General features: G+C 33.3%; 3 protein-coding genes across 4 annotated transcripts; 1 reads left to right on the plus strand and 2 right to left on the minus strand.

Annotated features, from left to right (window-relative positions):
- Positions 1-298: 298 nt before the first annotated feature.
- Set8 (SET domain containing 8) lies at positions 299-11,483 on the minus strand. Of its 2 annotated transcripts, none has more exons than XM_088229841.1 (7): positions 11,180-11,483; positions 10,123-10,848; positions 6,133-6,226; positions 5,004-5,238; positions 3,961-4,151; positions 2,110-2,330; positions 299-931 (listed from the first exon to the last, which is right to left on the minus strand). In XM_088229841.1, the coding sequence occupies exons 1-6, from the start codon at positions 11,187-11,189 to the stop codon at positions 2,120-2,122; spliced, it is 1,467 nt and encodes a 488-aa protein (XP_088085967.1). In that variant the 5' UTR covers positions 11,190-11,483; the 3' UTR covers positions 299-931; positions 2,110-2,119. The 2 variants fall into 2 exon arrangements, with proteins under 2 accessions (XP_088085967.1, XP_088085966.1); XM_088229840.1 differs by having other exon boundaries at positions 786-931; positions 6,133-6,247; positions 11,180-11,480.
- Positions 11,484-13,144: 1,661 nt separating this feature from the next.
- Positions 13,145-20,237, plus strand: LOC148279496 (18S rRNA (guanine-N(7))-methyltransferase). Its single transcript, XM_088229838.1, has 6 exons — positions 13,145-13,334; positions 13,430-13,467; positions 14,892-15,070; positions 16,643-16,836; positions 17,659-17,848; positions 18,785-20,237. The coding sequence occupies exons 1-6, from the start codon at positions 13,296-13,298 to the stop codon at positions 18,982-18,984; spliced, it is 840 nt and encodes a 279-aa protein (XP_088085964.1). The 5' UTR covers positions 13,145-13,295; the 3' UTR covers positions 18,985-20,237.
- A 1,423-nt stretch (positions 20,238-21,660) lies between these two features.
- Positions 21,661-22,619, minus strand: LOC148279497 (ATP synthase subunit C lysine N-methyltransferase). The gene is made up of 2 exons (XM_088229835.1): positions 21,905-22,619; positions 21,661-21,799 (listed from the first exon to the last, which is right to left on the minus strand). Exon 1 carries the CDS (start codon positions 22,528-22,530, stop codon positions 21,931-21,933), a length of 600 nt encoding a protein of 199 aa, XP_088085961.1. The 5' UTR covers positions 22,531-22,619; the 3' UTR covers positions 21,661-21,799; positions 21,905-21,930.
- Positions 22,620-26,135: the final 3,516 nt, after the last annotated feature.

A 26,135-nucleotide genomic window follows, 5' to 3' on the forward strand; every position in this document is an offset into this window, starting at 1 on the left:
ACGCATCGGACCATAAGACGCACCCCAAATTTTATCTATCAGTTTTTACAAAAAAAAAAATGTTTTGACGGTGAGACGCATCCGACCATAAGACGCACCCCAATTTGTTGAATTTTTAGAGTAAAAAAGTGCGTCTTACGGAAAAATAATACAAACACTTCCTTGATCAATTCACACTTTATCTCTGAACAGCATTTTAAAATTTCAGCATCGATATGTTTTTAATATCTTTAATTAAATAAATACATATCTTGGGTAATTTATATAAAAACATAATGAACTTTACGAGGCATCCTTATTTTTCGAGTACTGAATAATAAACAGATAAACCGAGTGTTATCTGTCAGAACTTTCCAACACACGCAGTAATAACAACAACAAAATGTGGTCGGAAGATTATTCTTTGTGACAACCCAATATTTTTGAAATTCATTAAGGAATTAAACAACAAGATTTGGGAGAGTACCTACTCCTCCCATCGGTGGGTGTTACAACACTAATATTATAAAGAAACACTGTACTTAAGAGTGTAATAATTAACTCTGACAGTCAATATGAATTGCAATACTCAATCAATGGTAGTAGTACTTTCTCAAAACATTGGTTGTGTAATTATTAAAATAGAATTTCAAAATATTTACAATATCAAAAAAGTCTTGTGAAGTGAATGCCAAATCGACACGAGACTTCCGTAGATAAAATTTCCCAGAACATGCAAATTTTTTCGTACATCGGTGAATGTCTCGTCAATAATAAATAACATATAAGACAAATTGGATTGTCACCTTTTTCGGTTGTTTGTTACGGTTGACAGTTCTCTAGAATGTGCTGTATCCCGATGAATCGAGGCGAAGATTATCTAATTAAGGTGGCGTAATAAATACATCGACGGCAGGGGCTGCCACTGACGCGCCACTGAGACGTTTTCATTCTGCAATAAACAATATATTTTAGTCAGGGTTCGAAGGACGTCAGATATTCTATGCACCGACGTAAGCCAAATTTTTTTTTGCCAAGACTTTTAACACGCCCATCTTCAATGCCATGTCTTTCTCGGTCTTCCTCTATTTCTGCATCCATCAACAATCGCATTGTAAGTATTTTTAACCGTTCTTTCGCCGTCCATTCGCTCTACATGTACAAACCAACGCAGAGCTCCTTTCTTGATTTTGTCGATGATGCTTATCTCAGCCTAGCATAATTTACGGATCTCAACATTTGTGCATCTATCGTACATAGTTTTACCGCACATTCGCCTGAGAGATCGCATTTTGACAACACTCAGCCAACTTTCATCCCCGTTTTTCCTAGTCCATACTTCGCTCCCATACATCAGGGTCGGGACCGGGACTGCATTGTGAACTGCTAATTTTGCCTCCTGCGACAAACATTTATAAGCCATACATAGATGCAAAATGATATTATGAAGTAAAAATTAGCCCACTTGCTCAGTACATTTTTTTATTATTATTTACAATATTGCACATAAAATTGTTTTGCGAAGGTGAGACAATCAACCTTATGCTTTAGGCAAAATATTGCAGTTCAACCCAATACTTAATGTTGAAATTGCCAGGAATCAAACCTGGGACCTGTGAACATATCATACGAGGTGGAATTACCTCAACTTGATTCCCATTTTCAAATTTCAGAGGGGAGAAATCCAGACCTCGTCAAAATTAATTACTTAATTGAATTATGAAATTGTTCAAGAATTCAATTAGAATTTCAAATACATGATCTAAAGTTTGCTACACCATGTATTTTTAAATAACTTATCTGCATAATATTCTTTGATATGTATAAATTTTTATTATGTATTTTGTTAATTGATGTGACATAATATATAATAATGTATTGATATTAGTCTAGAAAAATCCCGACATAACGTAGAATTTTGCATAAAACGCTGCATAAAAATTAAAAATAAAATTTTGTATTATAAATAAAAGTGATACAGAATAATCTTTCTTTTATTTTGTTACCATATTATATTTTCTAAATCCCGAATTGATTTTAATACAAGGGTACCTATCCAGCTTTCTTTTTTTGCACGGTACTGTGTGGAACGTAACCCCGTTCCAGTTTATAGTTAATGCACGTACGTACCTGGTGGGGATCAGAGGGCCAGCCAGGGGTGGTGTTGGAGGGCCTCCCGCGAGCGGTCCCCGTAGTCATACGTGAGCTCCTCCCCGCGCGCGATGGGCTGCGCGGCCAGCAGCACCAGGCGCGGCCGGCCCTGCAGCCACACGGCCCGCGTCAGCAGGTTGCCGCTGCGCGAGTGGTTCACCAGGCGGCCCAGGCGGCCCGTCTCGGCCGTGGCGTCGATGCTGAACGGGGGCATATGCATTAGTGATCGGTCGTCGTCACATCTTCAGAGGGTACTAGATAAGTACACCAAACGCCACGTACCTCAAACATCTATCTCCTAGAAAGCCGAGGCAAATTATTTGATCGAGAATGCACAGGCTGCTTCTGACCAAAAACACTGGGAAAGCATTCTTTTACATTTTGTCAACATTAAGTTTAATATTATTATATATATGTTAAGTCTAATATGTGGTTGGCAAGTGAAAAGAATATGTGCAATGACAGCCCGCGCATTGGACCAAAATCAGAAATAAGGCAATCATTTTGATTGATTTAACTTACCAACAAGTTGGTATAATGATAGAGACTAGCTTCAGACTCTTGTGCTGTCAGTTTTCAGTGGGGATTGCAATTTTTTCCGACCAACAAGTTAGTATAATGATTAAAGATTAACTTCAGACTATTTAGTTATCAAAAACACGAAAATACCAACAATAAATGTTCGCAAAACACATTAAACTGTAATGATGTAATAACTTATATTTCCATATAAGTTATTAATTTTAAAAAAATACTTGGTACACTTCCACTTATTTATTTTGACCAATTAGCGCTTTCACCCTCTAATGGGCATCTTCAGACTGGTGATGCCCATTAGAGGGTGAAAGCGCTAATTGGTCAAAATAAATAAGTGGAAGTATACCAAGTATTTTTTAAATTAATAACTTATATGGAAATATAAGTTATTACATACTTATATAGAAATATAAGTTATTACATCATTACAATGGAATTCCATCAAGAATTGTCAATAAATAATTTAAATAAAACATAAAACTGTCTTTAAAATTACAAATTTCTATTAAAAAGTTGATATAATGATAGAAACTGACTTCAGATTCTGTCAGTTTTCAGTGCGGATTGCAAATTTCTTCGACGTTAATTGCGGGAAAAAAATGTAAAACTGGGTTTTTATGTACTAAAAAATTCTAAATCCAATGGGATTACAAAAATTACATGTAAATCGTAGAAAAACGCGAATTGCAGAGACGTAGTTTCGGGAGACAGGAGACTGGCGTTTCGAAACATTCCCTAGATTTGATTGAATTACGGAAAAATTTTACTTACTTTGGAGTGGTTCAACGCATTCAAAGTGTTATTTAGCTTATTTTTTATGGAATTATAATAAAATATCCATAACAGGCGCATGGAGCATGACAGAAAAGGCATTTTTACGAAATAATTCTCGTGGAATTTAAAAAATTTTAATTTGAGATTTCATGCACTGCATTACCTTAGATATTTTTTACCTATCAGAATAGAATGAACAGTTCAATCATCAGTAATATTGCTTCTGTCAGAATAATGCGAAGTATATCTGACCCTTAAATTACAGTGCATTAGATGTAAACGTATCAGCTTACTTTATTATTTATTACATTTTTTTTTTTGCACCACAACTAATTACAGTGGTGAATTACATCACAGAGAACCCAGGCTTGAGAAAAATCACATTTTGATTTTTGTGTTCTCACCGGGAATCGAACCCGGAACCTTCCGTGCGTGAGTCAAGCGTCTTGACCACTACACCACGGAGGCCGCCTTAATGCTGCTATTGGATATAACGGTGTAATATGAGGAGTAAGGTACCAGTAGTGGTTATTGTTGTGTCGGAAGTAGTACATGTAGCAGCCCTTATCCGTGTCCTGAGCGTACAGAGCTTCGCGCTGGCGGGCCTCTGTCACGTCCACCAGCTCCCCGCAGTATTCCACCACAAACTCCCCGCGCTCGAAGGCCCGTGCGGCCACCACGCCGCGCCCCTTGCCCTCAAACGTCGCCACCTGTTAACAATGCAAGTTTTTCTCACTATTAAAACTTACATTAAGCAGCCAGACTCGTTTAAAACTAGGAAAGAAATGGATTGAAATTTACAAACATCCTGACAATATAAACAGAAATCATGATTATAGATATCGAGTATGGAGTGCCTACTTCACTAAAGATATCGAGTTACTGGAAAAAGTACAAAGATGTGCTACAAAAACCCCCAAATTACTCAAAAGGATGCTCTACCACGGTAAATTATAAGCAATAGGACTAAAATCATTGGAAGAACGACGGAAGAGAGGGGACTTGATAGAAACTTATAAGATACTCAATAATTACTATGACTGCCCCCTGCACGACATGTATTAATTAAATCCCAACACAAATTTACATGGTCATAACTGGAAGCTGTATCGTCCTCAATTCCACCTCAATCCCAAGAAAAACTTCCTTTCCAGCAGGGTAGTTTCAGACTGGAATAAATTGCCAAGTCTAATTCCATTCCATTTTGTTCATCTAGTTCAAAAACCGTTTGGATGCTTGTTTGAAGGAAGAAGAACTTGGACAAAAAGCAGAACACGAGATATAGGCGCACCAGCAAAGGCTGGCTGCCTATAACTAATAATAATAATATGTTATTAACACATTCGTGGACACTTATAGGATCCACTTATATCGAAACATATTTTAACTTTCTTATTTATTTTAAAATTTCACTTCCGATTTGAGAGTAGTTAATGGTTTAAAAAAAGGTGTGAAAAATTGTGTTGTGATATTTTCATTGCACTGTTTTTTATAGGGACACAAAATCTCCCACTAACATTCGCACACATTTAAAGTTATAATAAAAGATCTTGTAAGGTAACCTCGAGCCCTTCCTCTCTCTCCTCGAGTATGGCGGCCTCGAGATCGCGCCGTTTCTCCTCCAGGACCTCCTTCTTGGTCTTGCGGACGCTTCTGCGCACCGGGAAGTAGTCGGTGAGCTTGGGACAGGCGGGGGGCGCCACGCGGTTTCGCGCCGTACGCGCCCCACTCGCGGCGTTCGCCTTGGGGGGCACCTCGAGGGGAGGGGGAGGGGCGTCTGGAGACTTCACAGCCAGTCTAGAGGAGATATATTTGGAGATGTAAAAGGAAGAAGATTTTAGCTTGTATGTTTGTAGATTAGAGAAAGTACAAATTTATTATTGTTATCAAAAACATTTTTCACTTTGTGGTATGACATTTTACATTTATTTGTTTATAAATTTGTATAAACCACTTAATTTTTTTTTTTTATAATTACACTTCGACCGGTTTCGAGGTTACTACCTCATCGTCAGGAATTTAACTAACTTATAATTACACGCGTTGCTATTTATATAATAAAATATTGTATGAAAGAGACAGAAGAAAGAGAAGTGTAATTAAAAAAAAAAAATTAAGTGGTTTATACAAATTTATAAACAAATAAATGTAAAGTACAAATTTTTTAAAGTACAAGTGATATTTTAAAAAACTAATTTGAAAATAGAAGTTAGATTAAAACATATTTTACAGCTACTGAGCGCATGGACGGTTGGAAGTCTTAACCCCATTTACTAAATTTAGATATTTGAAAGCTCTAATTTGTTATCATTTTTTTTTTAATTAACACACTAAAACGTTAATTTTTAAATAATGCAAATAGCAACAGAGATGGAGAAGGAAATATGGAAGTCTAGGCATATAAAAGTCTTAAGACCTGTCATTGGCTGGTTTGAGTAGACACTTTACACACTGTGTAGTATTCACCATTTTGCATATGTTTGAACATCTATATTTCGTCAACTCTTCCACCTGTTGATTTTCTCATCATTCTTTCACTTCACTAAAATAGTAGTAAAACATAGGCAAAATAGTGAATGTTATACAGTGTAAAAAGTGGCCCTCTTAAACGAGTCAATGACAGGTCCTAAGCCATATTCTATCTTGGAAATGTTCTCTGCTGCAACGGATGTAATAACGGGAGCTAGTCACCTTCTGCAAGTCTTGCTGAGTGCGAGCCCGGGCAGTTGCGGCCCCTCGCAGAGGCGGATGCGATGCGGAGTCTTCACGTTCTCCTTCACAGTCACTGCACAGGCACAAAATTTGCCTAAATATCACACTTGTTACTATCGGGAAAACATTTTCACTAATATTTATGCATAATGAAGAGTTACAACATGCTCCTGTCCGACCGTCTCTTATGGAATAATTTGCCAGAGTGGTGCATTGAAAAATTGAGTTCAACTAAATGTGATTGTGGAGCTAAAATACATACCAATAGTACTATGAGAAAGTTATTTTTTTTTATTTTTATTATTTTTGTTTAAAGGACTAACTTGTATCAAACTAAGCCAAAGAAAAAATATTTTTATGGATTGTAAAGGAAAATATCACATACTCAGAATACCGATAAAGACGTGTGAAACGGATTATTTTTAAATTCATTGTATTTTCAAAATATTGATATTTTAGAGAAATGTTTTCATAATTGTTAAAAAATATGTCTTTACAAAAAGGTGACATGTTTTGCCTTGACAATAAGGAAATATCACATACTACGAATACCAATAAAAATATATTAAATTGATTTAGAATAATTAATTGTATTTTCAAAATCAATATGGATATTGTAAAGAAATGTTTTCATACATAAATGTAAAAAAGAAATTTAATAAGAAAAACGCGACGTGTTTGGCTTTGGCAGTTGTGACGTCAAGATTTGTGATAATGTTCTAAACAAATTTCAATGGCCAGGAACAAATAAACATGAATCATGATGTATTAAGTGTAGCCAATGGAATGACCGTTTTTGCGGGAATTCAAATTTACACATTTTAAAATATTTTTTATGCTACTAATAATTAACAAAAAAAACTTTTTTTTTACTGGACAGTATTTCATAGACCTTTGTTACTTTAAAAATGTAATAAAAAAAAACGTGATATTTCCCTATTGTGACGTTCTATTCAAATTTAAACTGTCACAAACAAAGTTCAAAATTTAACCGAATTAATACGCATTAGGGGCATGGCCAATGCAATGAACTGTTTTCACAGGAATTAAAAATTACAAATTTATAAATATTTTTATGCTACTAATAAGTACAAAAAAAATTTTTTTTTTACTCAACAGTACACCTTTATTAATTAATAGACACACCTTTATTAATTTGAACTGTAAAAAAAAAAAATTGTTTTATCATTTAATTTAATATTACGTATTTATATATATTACGTATTTAACAAAAGACACAGTTAGAAAGTCAGTTCAGTAGCACCATTGTTATTTATTATGGGGGTAGTGTTCCAGATAGTTAAATTTGGGTACTTTCGAGTCACAAATACATTCTTAAAACGGTTTTAGTGATTTCATATACATACTTTTTTATGATTTAAAAGTAATAAGCAAACTGTTGTTTGAAATTTTCCATTGTTTCCGTAAGAAAAAAATGTGTAAAACAATGCCAAAAAAAATAATAGTCTTCTTTTTCCACTTTTTGTCCACACATTGACCACTATTCTATTGTTAATCTTTTGTGAAGATTGTCTGAGTCTTTTGTTTAGTTTTGTCTGGTAGTTTATTGTACAATTTCAATCCCTGGTTTATGGTCTCAACTGTCCTTGTCTCGATTTAGAATGTTGTATGTGATATTGTTGTGATATTCTCCTATTGTGTCCATGTTTCAGGTCTTCGTCTACAATTTATTTACATTAACAGCGCCCTTGAGGTGATTTTCACAAAAATGGCGCTATATAAATTATCCAAACATTATTATTATTTAATATTTCACAAGAATGCATTTTATTATTGAATCAACAATGTATTCCTCTGTGGGAAAACTCCGTGGCGAGGAAGACATTTTACAATTTTAGTTTAGGGTGATATATATTTTTTCTTTACACAATTAATTTTTTTATACTTTTTACATAGATACAAAATTAATTACATCAGTTACATCATTTATGAATAAATTTAAAGGATTATAGTTGAAAGAGTTCAGTTATATTTAATTGTTTAATATGTTGTAAGAGTTATTTGGTTGTTGTTAGATAAGAGAGGTCATATACAGGTAAACGTCGTTTTGCGCCGATTCGATTTACGCCGGTTGGTGCCGGCGTGGGATTCTCCGGTTCGGCGGACATCAGGCGACAGTAGGCACCGCGATTATAATAGCAGACACACTTTTACACGTTGTTTTATTCTATTACCGTGTATGGGAGCAACCTACTGTGCGTGTGAAATTGTTTCCGAGTTGGTTTTCGTTTTGTTTTTGAGAAAAATAAAAAGGTATAATTATATATTTTTTTTTATTATTATTAAAATTAGAAGAATATTAAAATATGTGTAGTTTATGCTTTGATTCTGCAAGAAAGGAAGCAACAATCAAAGCAAATGAAATTGGATGTTTTTTCAAAAAAGTGTGAGAATTTCATTTAGTACCGACGAACTGGTGAGCTAATTTTTATTATAAAAAGTTAATTATTTATTTCAAGATATTATTATTTATTTTGTAAACGAATTTAAACTGTATTCATTAAAAACATTTAAATTAATTTAAATATATACAGGTTGTTTATTAAACCCTGTCAGATCCGAAACCACGGTGATCAGTATGAGCGAGAAGACATATTGGCACATTAAATTATATTTTAGAATGAATAAAATTTTAAAAAATAAAATATCAAAAAAAGCAAATGGTTGCTTACTTCTGCAGGGCAGAAACAAGGAGGAGGGAGGGAAGAGTCTGATACTGCGCCGCGCTCCCCTCACTTCTCCCCTGCAGAAGTAAGCAACCATTTGTATTTTTTAAATATTTTTTTTTTTAAACTTTTCTTTGTTCTAAATATTTTTTTAATATGCTAATATGTCTTCTTGCCCATACTGATCATTGTGGTTTCGGATGTGACAGGGTTTAAAGAACGTCCTGTATATATGCTTTTTTTCGTAGGACTTTTTCAATGTACAATACAAAATTTAAAAATATAGATTACACAAACATCACTCTGTCAGATTTCAAATTTACACTAAAAATGTATTATGTAACTTAGTAGACATTATAATAATAAATATGTACATCTCCCCTCCCCTCCTTATCCTCTCTTCAAGCATTTTTGTCCTTATCCCGCCCAATTTACAGTAACTTAATGTTCTTAAAATAAATATTTAAAAAATCTTTAATTATTAAGTACATGAATATAACATTTTTATATGTATAAATTGTATGTATTTATTTGATATGTAATATATTTTCTTTACTAACTTTGTATACTATGTGGAAATCTGTTATTAGTTCTGAGTTTATACACTATATCTGTTTGTTTACTAAAAATATGTATGTAGAACTGTTGATTTCCCAAATAAAATAGAAATAAATAAATAAATAGGATATGTTTTAAATAAACATGTTAGATTGTTCTTAGAATTTTGACACGGAACCTAATCTTATATCTTCCATTATACGTGTTCATTTTATGCCGATTTTTTTTGTGTGCCGGTGTCTCTCGGAACGGAACCCGGGCGTAAAATGACGTTTACCTGTATTTATAACTGGGCCCCGAATACAACGTGAAGTTAACATTAATCTTTTTATCTACAAAATGAAATTAAGTTTTCTGTATGAAAAGCAGAATATGAATACATTTTTTTAAATTAGTTTAATTATAAACAATATTTTGAGTTTGTCCAAATTTTTGTAGACAAGGACTGGATTCAACTCCCTGGGGAGCTGTTTATATTCACATATTACAACAGAGATGAAGAACATTTAAGATAAGGTAATATAGAAGTCTAGGCATCTACAGGGCTTATGACCTTTAAAATTTCATGCAAATATACTCATTTTCATACTCAAATATAGGTTTTTCTTTAAAGACAGTCGAAGATAACTCTATTAACTTCCCATTGTAATCGGGGCTCTGGTTATGGTTTTATAACTGTTATAATAAAAAAATTGTAAGAAAAAAAAAAGAGCAAATTAATTACCACATCTCTGTAGAGTGGAGGCGTGCTTTCTGGGAGAGAGGCGAACATTCGGAGTCCCGGATCCCGCCGAGTCCTGCTGGTCGCTGTCTCCGGACCCCCGACTCGACTCGCTCTCCGAGCTGCACCCGTTCTCCAACTTCACAGCACCGATATTCAGTTCTACGCTCTCCTCTGTCTTGATGTCCTCATCCGACGCCCGGGCCTCGTCGCATTTGGGAATCACGTGAATTTCCTTTTTAAATATGTTATTCAGAATCTCCTTTTTTCGGTCGTTGACGGTGTGGATGATTTTGGATATTTCGTCAAATCCCATATAGCGATCCATGCCGAACGTGTGGAAGCCATTCTCTTCGGAGTAATCGCGATCTTCGATTCGGGTACCATTGAACAAATTACCGTTAAAGTTTTCTTGCTTCAAACTAGGAATTTTCGAGATTCTGGCTTCTTCAAAACAATTTGTCGGACTTACCACTTGGAAATAATTGGTTATCTGTGTGGTTTTAATCGTTTTTCCATTCTGCGGACACTTGTCATTTTTATTTAAGGGATTGTTTTTTGATCTGGTGGCCGGCGGCGAGGGAACCTTCGGTGAGTCTCCATTCGTCGTTTTTGAATCCATCTCCACTCCATTAGCGAAATTTACGATGTTTTCAAGCCTCGAATCTTTCCGTTTGGGGCTAGCGTAGCAGCCCTCGTCCGCCGTCTTAGCGGCTCTAACTCTTCGACCTGATAAAAAAAATATTATCAAATTGATCATCAATATCGCAATGTCAATACAACAAAAAAAACAAAATGGCGGGAATAAAGGCAATAATGAATCTCACTACTAGAAGTGCGTGTATCGTAAAATTATGACAAATTAACAATGGATAACTTTAAACGTGCCATGTATTATGCAATTGAACCTCATTATTGAATCGAAAACAATGAGTAGGTGTAACCTCTTTATTCACCCATCCGTCACGGAAAACGGCAATATTTACGAATGGAAGGAATCAATTAAATTAATAATAAAAAAGCGCGAGTTTACTACGATGCGTAATATATGAAAACTCACCTCGAACCATCGCGGAACGTGGTCCTAAATTCGACCGCAGCGAGCTAAAATCTCAAATGACAATCACCAGCGACGTGCTGAACCAAGCAACTGATAAACCGCGAAATAGTTTTACGAAGCTATAAATCGGTATATTTCATCTTAAATTGCGCCACCGATGTTTCATGTACTATCTCGACATTAAATTGAACAATATTCTATAGATTTTCAGACATAATGAATTTATAAGACACGTTGAAAGCGTTTAATAAAAAGGGTACGGCGAAGGTACGCTGCCTCCGTTGGCTTCGTTATTTACTGTTTCGTGATTGGTTCTCGTGACCAGCCATAGCGAATCTGTTGACCAATCATATTCAAATGTCAAAAGTTCAAATTCTACCAACAGAGTGCGCAAAAATCGTGAAACATGATACGCTATTCAAATTTGTATTCCATATTTCAACTTTTTATTTAATTATTATCGTTGAATTTATTTTAACTTTAATCGTTAAGTTATTTATTCGTTATTACGAACATAATTTATTTTATGTTATTCTAGTACATGCGCATTATTTATATGTTTGTGCATATTTTGCATAGAATTAAGAGACTATTCTTAATTCTATGATATTTTATTTTCCTTTCTGTTTTTGTTGTTTACATGATGTTTACTTTTTTATTATATATCCAATGTTTTCATGTTTTGTTTAAAGGCCCTAATAAAGGGAATAAATGGTTTCTTTTATTTTATATTCCGAAAAGAAAATAAGATCTTTTAGTTCACCAAACATACAAATTTTTGCATTATCATAAAATTATATTACTACGATATTATTATACGATCGACTCTTAATACGTATACATTAGTAATTTTTAATGTTTTTCAAATATGTACTTCGTAATTTTTTTTAATTCATCATACGTTATACAAATTATGAATTGTTACGTGACGTTCTTTATACATTTTTATAAGGGAAAGAAAAGAAAACAGAAAAGGTAATGAGAGGAAATAAATGTAAAATAATAATTATTAAAACTTATTACTTCAAATACGATACTTTTATTCATTTTAAAAATAATAGTTATTTTAAAATACCTACCCAAATAAATCGTTTCTTCTGTATCCAGGCGGATGATGAATATATATAGTTCTGGACATGATGCAGTAAAATTAGAGCCCTGTCGGGTATTTTTTCGGCTTGGTAGCTATACGCTAAGGTAAAAATCATGAAAAATAAAGTCGAGTGGAAATCAAGTCCAGCTTGTTGTGTACCATGCTTGGGGTCTTGGTAAAAATGGTTCTATGCGGTATTCTACACTGCAACATGACGAATTTGTTCCGGACTGGTAGATATACATTTCCTTGTAACAAAAAGATTTAATAAGATGCCCCGCAATGAATATATTCAGTGCTATGGAAAATTGGATATATTTTTTTTCTTACGCGCGGTAAAAATTAAACAATTGAAACAATTGTCACGAAGTTTTTATTTTTATATGTTTATATTTGTGAAAATAAAATAAAGTGTTCAGTAGACTCAAATCAGTGTTTAATTTATAATTATAAAAAATTAAAGCGTTTAATTTTGTACAGCGAAGTTTCTCAAAAACGTACAAAAAATGATTTTAATAAAAATGAACTACCTCACTTATAGTTAATAAGAATCAAAAAATGAAACGGAGTTATTATTTTATTATTTACGACTATTTGAAATCAACCCATTAAAAAATATATAAACATAGGGAACTGAGGGAACCTTAACAACGAAAATATTGTGGCGGAAATATAAGATTTCAGAAACAAATGAAAAGAAGTGAATTGCCTGTCTACCTGACCAATTATTATCAGAAGACGTGATCTTTCGTGTCAAATATTTTATAATTATTTTTTACAATAAAAAATATTACTCTTAGATTTACACCAACTCCATAAACGACAGAACGACTTTTTCATTGTTTGTGGTCGAACGTCAAATGAAAACCAAAGATTCATATTATAGAAAATAGAACTGTCAAAACCGTATGTTTTACACGGGTTTTTGAGGTTATGTTTTTAATTATTTTCATTTTCAACCGCATGTCGTGTCAGATGTGATTATTTACAATTTTTATTCATAAAAATAATTGATCTACCAATATGTCAAAACGGCCGGAGCACCAAGCTCCACCAGAAGTGGTAATAAACACAAATATGTCGTACAAAATTATTTCTGACAAAAAATATAGTTTATATCAATAATAATAATATAAATTCAATTTGTTTTGTTTTAGTTTTATAATGAAGAAGAGGCTAGAAAGTACACGCAGAAGTAAGTTTAAAAAATGCGTTTTTAATAGGAATTATTCTTCTGACAAAAATGCCAGCTTTAATGTATATATTTTTTGTGTTTATTTCGTTTAAGAAGACTGAGCTGTATCTAATGATTGAATTCTATTAGTACCTTTTGATTATATTTGACAATTACCCCCGCGTTATGTTGGAATAATTCTTTACAATAAAACAATCATAGGTTTGGATATATATTAGATATCGATCTTGTATAGAAGGTATCAAATAATTAACAAAATGGCTTATTAAAGCTGGGTTCTCACGAGAAGAATACAATAGACAGGACAAGGACAATAATACATATTGTCTTGTCCCAGCTCCGTGAACAGCCTCTACCGCGCTGGGGTGCTATTCTGAATCTTCTCTGCCCCCTAGAGCGTGATTAATTTATGGATTTTTATTTTTTGCTTGCGAGTACGCTTTGCGTCATATAAGGCCACACTGACAATGAAACGTCAAATGATGTACAAAACTGTTTAAAAAATAGAAAAAAAGTAATACAGTTCGGTCAATTCTGGGTCAGTTTTGGGTAATGCTTAAGGTTGTAATAGTGTTTTAAATGGAAATCATAGTAATAAAAGAAATAGAAAACAACTTTGTTTTTAACCACCTAGTTTAATATTTTCTACCGACCGGTTTTAAAGCTACACAAGCTTCTTTATCGAAGTATAATTAACTAATGAATCTTATCCTATTTTATTTTAACAGTGATTACTAAACATTCGAAAGTAGGTATAAACTATTTTTTTTTAAACAATCAAACTTTTTACCAAGCTCTTTCCTGTACCCTTTTTAATATGTATATTGTAAATTTTAAATTCTGTGATGTCCTGCCGGTAAAACAACTTTGTGACTACAAATTGATTGTAGATCACTTAGTTGATCCGGAATATAAAAAAAGAGTTTCCCACACTCGCAACACTAGATTAAAAACTAAGGGCTCCCTGTTTGTTCCCCGAATTACAAATTACTTCGGAGAGCAAATATTAAATTGCGTTATTCCAAGGTTGTTCAATGATCTCCCACAAACCATAATTAACATGAAATATCTTCAGATGAAAAAAAAGAACCGAAGAAATATCTTCTAGATACTTTATAGTGCCTGTTTATAAATAAATTTGTAAAATATAAATAAAATACATGTAATACAAACCAGTCAAAAAAAAAATGTATCCGAAATTAAAGAAAAAGAAAAACCGAAAAGTCTTTAGACTTAGTGGGTAACAAATTCTTTTATGTATTTTTTAATTATCAAATAAACGCTGCTCTGCAGCACTGAAACTGAAATATAATTACAAGTTTCAAATTATTATTTTAGGTGCCGGAAATCCAGCCAGTCTGGACGCATTTGGACATACTCAAACATTGTAAAATAAATCTTAATTGTATGACGATCATTTTCAGTACTCGTATGATGGAGATCCAGTGCAGCATGTGCGAGCGCTGTATCGAGCTGCTAGTCCTTCCCGAGGATACGCCGTGCTTCCTTCTGGACATCGGCTGCGGCTCTGGCCTCTCGGGTGGAGTGCTGGAGGACTTCGGCCACTTCTGGACGGGCATGGACATCTCGAGCGCCATGTTAAGTTAGCGCATACTTACTTTTTGAAAGATGTATTTATGTATTGGGTATTAACATATGTTATGGTGTTTTTTTTTTACAAGTGAAGGGAACAAGATTACTTAACAAAAATAATTACGACAAATTAGTCAATAATTTTTGTACTACAGTCGAACTTGATTCTAACGATGACAGAAATAGTGAGATCTCAGATGTAAGGATGAAACATTTATCATAGTTTTAGTTTACGGGTTTCTCCATACATTTGTTGGCCTCGTGGTGTAATGGTCAGCGCGTTTGCCTGCCATGTAAGAGGTCTCGGGTTCAATTCCCGACGCGGTTCATATGAAATAGTATAGATGTAAATATTGTGTTGTAAATATATATAAGACTATGTTAATCATAGAACTAAATAAAATAAATAATAAAAAAATTAAAAATATTTATTTAAAAAGGGTGTTTTCACACTGGAATATTTCATAGTCCTTGGACTGGTACCTGAAGCGTAAGACTGATCACCTTACCTTCATGCAACAAAAATTATCAAGATACGCTGCGATTCGTGTACCAATGCAGTGCCCTATACACCATTTGGTGCGGAAAGGGAATGATAATGAGCTACTTCTCAGACATACCAAACAAAAATAGTTTGAAAACATAATTTAAAAATAAGAACCTGAGTAATAAAATCTAAATGGGTGGCTAACTTAGGACCGATGCCGCTGGGCATCGGGATCGGATGATGTTTATGACACTATGTAAGTTTCAAAGTACCTAATTTGTTTTTTTTTGCCGGCAACTTAAAAAAAAAATTTGGGATTTTTACAACGCTTTTCAGTTTTTTAAATGTTCTATGGTCAGTGCAAAATAAACAATACGAGTGGGTGATGTCAGATCAGTTTAAAACTAACCCTTGAATTATAAACATATCTACTAACAAGAGGAAGTGTCTCTCAATTCGTGAAAAAGTGTCAATTATTTGTGAAATAGAATGTGGTGCGAAAAATCTTGAGGTGGGTAAAAAATCTTCTTATCTGTGGAAAAATAAGAATGTTTATTTATCTGCATTTTAAGTTTAGAAAGTAGTGTTTGTGATCATTAATCATAACTTTCCTTAAAAGTTTTATTTTTTTAATTATCAGTATGAAAAGCAATATGCAATGGCGATTGGATTAAAAAAAAAAACATTTCTTTGGTATAACCAGTAATGCTTATAATAAGTTAAGTCAGTCAGTCGCATCTTTCTCGTGATAACTGAGTTCAACTGTATATATTCTATTAATTTTAATGATATTAATATTCTGTATACCGGTTCATGTTTGTTACTTTATAGGTATGACTTATATTATATTACTTTCATAAGTTTTTAATGTTATTTAATTTATTTAAATTGCTATTTTTAAAAATTTAATTGTTATTTCTAATATTGTATCATACAAAATGATTATTATGAAAGTATTTCATGTTATTTCTTCTATTTGTTTTTTTTTTCTTCTTATGAAATTATGAATTATTTTAACTCTTCTCAAAAATGTTTTCCCTCTTGAAATTTAAAAAAAAAACATTTTTTATTTTTTTGCGTCATGTTTAATTTTAGACGTAGCTCTGGAGCGAGAGATGGAAGGTGACCTCGTGCTTGGGGACATGGGGGAAGGGGTGCCCTTTCGCGCCGGCTCATTCGACGGGGCCGTCTCCGTGAGCGCTCTCCAGTGGCTGTGCAACGCAGACAAGACTCGCCACAACCCGGTACAGAGGCTCTACAAATTCTTCAGCACTCTCTATGCAGCCCTGGTAAGTGGACCAAAAGGTACATCATATAAATAAAAGACAGGTGATCCACAAATTTGAAATAACTAGCGATCGGATTCGTCGATTGGTATCATTATTATAAAAATAAATCTTGGCAAAATCAGTAAGGGTTATGAATTCAAATCTATATTTGAAGCATTATCTTTGTGGTTATTCATTATACAGGTAGCCGGAGAAATGACATCCAAAGGTAAAATGTTGGTGCCTCATATTGAGGAGTATCTGAATCACCCCCATGTATGTTCTGCAATTTTGAACAGTTTCTCAATATTAATGGAAGCTACAAAAGTTTTGACCTAAAACACAGAATTTAAGTTCGAGCGAGTCAGACTTGAACTTTCAACTTAAAATTAAAAACCTAAAAATGCATTTCCTTAGTTTCTGAGTAACTTTAAAACCTGCGCTAAACTCTAAGCTTTTGTAATAATAAAAAAAATCAGTACTTAATATGCTATTATTAGCTGAAATCAGCCTTTAAATATACTGAAGTGGAAAATTTCTAAGGTTAATTATGATAGAGAGTGTGTAAACTAACAAAAAATAACTGGTAGCAGTAAACACAAGGTGAGAATAACAGGAATTTTTCACTTCAGTATCTTTGAAGGCTGATTTCATCGAATAATAGTCTATTAAGTACCACTTTTTAAATTTTATTAAAAAAGCTTAGAGTCTAGTACAGTTTTTAAAGTTACTCCGAAACTAAGGAATTGCTTTTTAAGTTGAAAGTTCGAGTCTATTAATAAACTATCATTATTATTTAAGTAAATTATGGTGTTGTTGATTATGATTTATGCTTGTTTGCAGAGTCGATCAGCGAGAGCCGTGTTCCAGTTCTATCCCGAGAACTCTGAGCAGATGGAGCTCGTGACATCGCAAGCCATGAAGGCGGGGTTCTACGGAGGAGTGCTGGTGGACTATCCCAACTCCACTAAAGCCAAGAAGTACTTCCTGGTCCTGATGACCGGGGGAGCCATGCCAATGCCCAAAGCCCTAGGTATGTTTTTTTCACCATAATTTATGCGTACTTAAAACATCCTCTAAAACAAATCCAGTAATTGACGGTGAACATTGAAGAAATGTTTTTATTTTTATTGAAAATTGATTTTATAATTTTGTTCTCTGTTTTGAATCACCATACAGTAGAACCGCAATGTAATGAAATCCAAGGGACAAAAAAAAAATTCATAATAACGAATGGCCACATATAATGAAAAAAAATAAAAATCATACTAGGTAATTAGATAAAAAATATTACTATTTTTGTCTTCAACTATTAATAATTGAAGCTATTGCCTATCCATGAATATTATGTTTTTCCGATTTAAAATCTCTAATTTTTTGCATGTGTAGTGACTACACAGCACCGTACCGCGCAGATGTTTTGGACAGTAAGGGAAAGGTTAAAAATTCTGAAAAATATATCATAAACTACAAAAAAAGTTTTGTAAATTGTAATGAGGTGCCGAGCAGGTACTTACGGAGTTCACAAGGCCTGGATTTTTTTACGTACAATTTCAGCCATATGTGTGTATGTTGTTGAAAAAAATGCCAATTAGGTACTTGGACACTTATGTTATGTCATAAACGTAATCTGATCCCGATACCCGCAGCATCAGTCCTTTAAGCTTACTCTCCGTTTGGATTTTATTACTTAGGTTCTTATCTCGAAAATTATGTTTTTAAAAGAGTGAAGAGTTTTAGCGTTGTTGACGGTTTTTTGACCTGTTGACTGTGTTTTATTCTGTGTATTCAAAAAGTTGCTCGTTATAAAATTAAATAAATATATGGAGAAAATCATAAACTAAAATGTCAACTAATGTTTCTTCATTACATCCGAGATCTCTCTATTTCCGTGAGCGTTAAAACCCAATTCTGCTGTGTCATATTACTGCGCAGCAAACTTTTCAGTAAGGTGTTATTTTATTTACAGGCACAGACACTTTGAAGGATCGACTGGCGCACAATGTCGCTTACACCCCGCGAGAACAGAGAGGGAAAAATTCAGTTCGGAAACCTCTGAAGAAGTCCCGCGAGTGGATACTGGATAAGAAGGAGCGCAGAAGGAAACAGGGAAAGGAAACGAGATTGGATACTAAGTATACGGGAAGAAAGAGAAGCGGAAGATTCTAGAAAGAAATCTTAAAAGTGTATAGAATACCTACTCATCAATTGATTAAAGGGCAGTTGCAAAAAAAATGTTAGGTAGGATCAGGCGGGAATAGTGTAACACGGATACACTATAACAGTAATAATATTTCCTTTATTTTTCTTAGCCTTTTTCTTGGCAATGTATCCCATAGTATGATCTCATGTTTTCTCATAAAGTAAAACAGCATTCAGTTAAAACTGCTTTACCATATTTTTCATTCTTACCTGCATCATCACAATTCATAGTATACTTTGATTAAAACAAAAAAAAGGGATTCTGAAGCCTTTAAAACCATCAAATCGTCAGGATCGTAGAACAATGACGGACGTGCAAAAAATGCAATATTGACTTTTTTTGTATTTGATGTTGAAAAAGTTATATAAAGGCTTTTCTCCAGGTTTGAAAAATATATATATATGTAACCAACTGAAGCATCAAATGATATACTTTTGTATTTATCAAGTTGTGTAAAAAATAAACTGCTGTCATGTAAAGTTGAAGAAAATCACATGCGTCATTGTTCTACAATCATGACAAAATGTTTAAAAATATATATTTTCCATTCTACCAAAATAAAGATTAATTGCAACACTGCTTTTTCTACAGCCAATGAAAATTCAATATCCGTCATTTCCATACATTTCATACGTAGCTAATTTGAAAACATATTCACGATTCTTGTAGTAATTACAATTAATTAACAAATTTGGTTTTGTCGGTGTGAATAGTAATTTTAAAAAGGTCATTTTATAAATTTTACATACTTGCCGGTTATTCTAATCCAACTTTTTGAAATTGAAATACCCCCTGAGGCCTCCCAGATCTGGGGTACAGTGTAACAAATAAGTGACTTCAAAAAATCTCTCGTGTAATTCGCAATAATGTTTTCTTTTGATTATTTATAGTAACATCAACCTCAAGGATAATAAACTAACTGTGAGAAAAGTGTTCATCAAATAAATATAGATTTTTCTCAAATGAAACAAAACTTTTTTGCTATACTGTTCCCCATCTGACCCTACGTTAAAAAATGTTTGAGTTAAATAATTGTTACGTTTTTATTAAATTGTCAGAATGGGTTGCATGATAAAAGTAAGAAAAGCCACCTATTTTGTCAAAAACGTTGACTTATTTTTTGGTACAACTGGCCCTGAATTGTATAGAATTAAGGCAGATTTAAATTTATTATTGTTTTGAAATGTAATCAAACAGATTAAACATTTATTTTAATTTATTTTTAATTTTATTTTTAAATAAGATCCTATCATATCAAAAATGTAAATCTCCATTATTGTTCAGTATTTTAAATACTATGTATATTTGTCGGCGTCGTGGTGTAATGTTCAGCGCGTTTGACTACCATGCGAGAGGTCTCGGGTTCGATTATTTGAAAGGGTGTTTACACACCAGAATATTTCATAGTCCCTGGACTGGTACCTGAAGCTTGATTGATCATCTTACCCTCATGTAACAATTTTTTTTTTAATCAAGATACGCTGCGATTGGTGTACCAATCCAGTGCCCTATGCACCATTAGGTGCGGAAAGGGAATGATGATGATGTATACTACGGTGACGGTAGAGGTGATAGTGTATTTTAGTATTGGCATGTTGGTGTAGTGAGCGTCCTGACGAAGAGACAGGCTAGTCTCGAAACCGGTAGACATAAAAAGTCGGTAAGTGGTAATTTTATTTATTCACATAAATACATATATATTACAAAAAATAATAACATATTTCTAACTCTATGAGGCCAAGAGCCCTGTGTTGAGTTGGGATACAACATAATGGAAAGTGGAAGCATGCACATTAGGGTGGGCCGATATTTTTTTTTCCATAACAACAAAGTAAGTACTTCGAATATATATAACACAATTACTAGAGCTACTAGACATTCCACCCTGATGCTGCAAAAGGGGAATGCTTTTTTCGGGGATAATTAGAGACCATTGGAGTTCAACCATTCATTTTCGATATCAACAGATAGTGTCATGGTATCAGAGAGAAAGGGGAATTTTTTACTGGCAGAATATGAAACTAAATCATCTGCATACTGCAAAATGTTACATCCAATGCCCAGAATATTTCCAAGATCGAAACAAAAATATTGAAAAGAATCGGACTTAAAACTGACCCTTGCGGTAGCCCTTACCAGATTTTTCTGGAAATTGTTTGAAAATCATCAAAATCGTAAGAGATATAATATTTTGAATGACTCTAATAAGCGCATTAAAATGCTTTACACGCCACTAAATTATCAAATAAACTGTAGAGCACTTTGACACAACTTTACTTTAAGATCGATTTGACAGTTCTCCGTGTAGTAAGTTGTCCATTAAGTTAAAGATAGCGTGCGAGTTGAATGCAATCGGGGCCTGAGGTGAAGAGCGGGAGCATCTTCTCGCCGTTCGCACGCAAGTTTGATTTCTCTATGTGAAATAATTCATCAAAAAATGTGTGATAATTATTACCTTGCATTTTCATTATGTAAACCAAGATGTAAATTGTTGAATTTAAAACAACGTTGAAATTAATCGACACACTCACTATCAGTGGTGTAGTCCTAAATAAAAAAGTACCAGAGCGCACCGCCACCCCTATGGTGAAGTGGGTGGAAAGTAGGAGAAGAGGGGGGGGGGCAATTTTGCGACTTTTTACTCAGGGTAGTAGATTCGTTGACTAGTACTGAAATCTTATTATTGCTTTAAATTCTTTTTTGGCAGATTCTAAATTTCTCAAAATGACCATTTTTGCCTTAACTGGGTACACCGAGGTCCAGGAATTATTGTGCTGCTCACTGTAAGAAACATTTTTTCTTATCAAGGCGCCATTGTTAAAATAAATAAATTAAACAAATTTTGAAAATGTATCGTTAAATGTCTAGAAGCGCATTTGATCTCACCATCAATGGTATTATGATAGTTTTAATCATTTCTTCAACTCATATCGCCAAACAGTATCAACTCCTTCCCCCACAACTTCCTTTGGTTTAAGACTCGCAAGGGGGAACCTACACGCGATGATTGTAGCGCCATCTTGCGCTTCCTTTTCAATCTTTTGTTCAAGCTGTTTCATCATTTCTTCCACGCCGAATATAACAATGTTTCTATAAGGACTTAGGTTGAATTTCCACAAATCTCGTCTGTAAAAAGATGTACTTGGACCCACTTTATTATACATTGCGTTAATTCTAGAATATTGCACCAGCCATGGGTTTAATTCGACTCCGTGAGCTGTGAAGCCATTTTTCGCCGCGGCAACCACGATCCGGCCGTCGCCTGATCCAATATCTAATAATTTTCCGGAACAGCTCTTCAGCCCCGTTAAAACATTTTCTATTTGGACATTTGTTGCCGGGACATAGGGCAAACATACCTTTCTTAAAGCTGGTGTTACAAACGGTAGGCATAATATACTTAAACCTATACCGATTCCACCGGTAATTCCAATCAAGATTTTCCCTTCTGTCGATAGAATTCTTTTTGGTGTGATCCCTGCATTTTCATTCGAGCTCAAAACTGCTTCCATTTAAGTTTGAATATAAGTAATAATATAGTCACAAAAGCTGTGTATAACCTCACTCTTTATTTTGACATATTTCAATTTATCTGTTGACATTTTATACCATAGATTTTTACCGCAAATAAACTATTCATAGACAAAAATAGGGATGTTTTATCGTCCGCGATTGATCGATTTTAAAAATATCATTTATAATTTTATTTTTTTTGTAAAAGTATAAAATAAAGTAAACTCAAATTACCTGCCGAACCACTACGCCGTTTTTCAGCAAGATAGTAGATATATATAACTCCATAGCACATTATCCAGTGATTTAAATATTACGAACTTTCTGAAATTCGAATAAATATAGATTGTGATTTTTTATATAAATAAAAGAGTGATACAAATTTAGAATATCCAGTGACCGGTTTTATCGCTTTCGCGACATCTTCGAGACTGGTATTTATTAAGGAGTTCGATGTATTTAAACAAAACAGAGGTAAGGATAGATAATTAAAAATTAAATGAAAGTAAATTAAATAAAATTATTTTTATCTGAAGGATAATTATCAAAAATTTTTCGGGTCTACTAATGAGTTGACATAGTGCTATTTTAATGAGTTTTAGTATTTTAATTCTAGTGCCCCATCCTTCGTGAGTTTATTTATATAATAAATTACTTCCTGTTCAAGAATTTTTCACTTACAAACTTAAATGTAGATTGGATTGAACAAGTTTTCAAATATTTCACCATTGCCCTAATGCAGGGGTGCTCAAACGGTCGATCGCGATCGACCAGTCGATCGCGATCGACCGTGCGGAAAGCTAATATCTATATATGCTACGGTACACCCTACCTAGGTAGGTAGGGTGTATCGTGTATGTACGACAACCCTGCATCACACATACTTGCAGCCTCTCAAGTCGATCGTAAGTAGTCTAAAAATATTGAGGTAGATCGCCAGCAGTTCAAGTTTGAGCACCCCTGCCCTAATGGGTCTATAATTATTAATTCTTTATTTAGATATTAAATAAAAAAATATATTAAAAAGCTATTTATAAAAATTTCTATCAACATTTTCAACAGAAAAAATGTGTGGGAGCGACATACATGCGCAGAGCAAGTCCCTATTGCCTTATGGTCCTGTCCGTGCACGTTTACACAAGGACAATGCAGCCGCACACGGTGGTGGGGGCAATCTATTGACCTGTCCTTCAAATTACTGTTCACACGAGGACAATAGGTCTGATGCTAGGACAGGACAATATTGTATTGTCCTCATGTAAACGCTGCTGAAGAATAAGATTTAAAATTAACCCTTGTTAAGGACATTTATTAGGATAATGTTGACAATGTGACTATTCTTACGCCTTGCCTTTCATAGCTCACTTATAAATAAAATATCTAAAATTTCATAATTATGGCAATTTTAAAATCATGCCTAATTTATTTGAATTTTTGCTAACTATTTTACTTTCAAACTCATCTGTAAGTCCCGATTTAAGATGGTTTTTATTTCTAGCAAGTAAATACATGAATATAAAAAGACTCGTGTATTTATTTTAAATAATCAATTTGCAAGATTATTGTGATGTAAATAAAACTTCCATATTTATATAATATTAAATTTATTATTTTCGTAGCAAAAATATTTATGCATCTGTAACTTGACTTGCATAATTTGTTTTTTTTTTCTATAAAATTTTACCCCCATCAGGATATATAACAACCCATAAGTAAACTTATATATTATAATATTATTTACATAGGTAATATAAACTTTGAATCCAAACCTCAAAAAATGCATACTACACTCAATGAATTAAAAATGTGAATGTTAAAATTAGTTATGCTGGAATTATTTATGACACAAGTTGTTACATTAGGTCTGGACTATGAGTATGTATAATAAATGCCCTATAGATTTTTTTACATTACACATATTCAACTATGTATGTATTTTTTTATTTATTTACAATTTTAAAAAACCCGTTAGGGTAACATTAGAAATTTAATATTGTCAAGTCATTTTATGTCTCGTCTAGTCTAGTTAGTTCAGTCATCATGTGCTTTTTCAGATTGATTTTAAATTTGTCTCCAGTAAAAGTTTTCAAGTAGTAAGGTAAGTCGTTGTAGTGTTTAAGTCCATTATGTAGTATTTTTGACTGTCCTGTGTTTGTCTTTGCTTTTTCAATATGATAGTGTTGTTGTCTGGTGTTATATTTGTGTATGTCAGCATTTTTGACTAATATTATGTCGTCGTCTTGTATGTTTCCCAGTGTTATTTTGTGCACAATTTTTAAGGTATCAATTTTAGTCAAGTAGTTTATGTCAAACTGGTGTGTTTTTTTGTACAGTTCAGTCGTAGAGGTCAGGTAGGGTAGGTTGTAAGTTACTTTAAGAATCTTATTTTGTTGTCTTTGTATTCTTGTTATGTCTGTCTTGTTACCAGTTCCCAGAAGGCGATCATGTAACTCAATTTACTTTTGACATAGGCTTCGTACATCATAATTTTTTCCTTTCTCGGTATAAAATCTAATAATACATATTTAGTATAATACATATTTACAATGTAATTACTCTTGTTCAAATTTACTTTGACAGAAATTATAATACATAAAAATAAAATTGTACAAATATGACAATGGATACCATGAATGGATCAAATGCCATCATGCCCAACGCGTATTTAGTCGTTCTTCGACCGCCAGCCAGGTGTGACATTAAGAATCAAAACCAAAATGAAAAACCTTTCAAATTAACATTGTAAAAAGGATTGTGAAACTTTTCATTGGTTAATATTTATTCATGAGTGATTGACAAAGCTTAAAACAATTAATATTAAAATAAAAATATTGTTTTTTGTAAACGCCAAACTACAACCGGCGGCGCAACTGCGAAGCTCTTCTTAGTTACAGGGATGCACTGATAAGAATACGTTTTTAAAATATTATAAACGTGAGTTGATATTATTTTTGCATTCCCAAAATCCGGTGAAAAGTAATAAATGGGTCTAAATTATAAGAAATTTAAGGAAAGAACCTGATTGAGATCCACCAAAAATGAATATTGATTGTTAACATCAATACAAGCTTTTTGATGTACCAAATATGCTTGTTGAATGCAGCCCTGGTATAAATAAACAAACTTGGTAACCATGGGTAAGTTTTCATGTCACTACTTTTAAAAATATTTTACTCTATAGGTGTGTCTATGATTATGCGCTTAAAATTATGACTTTTTTTTTACAGGGTTTTTATCTTTGGATACATAATATTTAAAGAAGCAGTTGAAAGGGCCTTAGACAAAAAACATGTTGTAAATATACAAGTGATTGGAGTTGTAAGCGAAATTTGATAAGAGGCCAGGGCTAGATATTGGCTGTAATACCATTGAAGAAAAGGAAGCAGAATATGGAAGTGATATTTTACAGAATTGACGGTGGAATTATAATATACCAGAAGGTGAGTAGAACTACTAGAAGTAGCAAACTCACAAATAAAGTTATTTAAGAATTAGATTATTTTGCTGTCTGTCAGATTGTTAAATAAAACAAGGTAGACAATTTGTTAGTATTGCCAGGGTAGTCGAATTTTTTTACCCAGCTTTTTATTAATATAATATTAAG

This window comes from Micrasema longulum, unplaced genomic scaffold (assembly GCF_059751315.1).
Source record: "Micrasema longulum isolate JH-2025_06_02 unplaced genomic scaffold, ASM5975131v1 h1tg000717l, whole genome shotgun sequence".
Lineage (NCBI taxonomy): Eukaryota > Metazoa > Arthropoda > Insecta > Trichoptera > Brachycentridae > Micrasema > Micrasema longulum.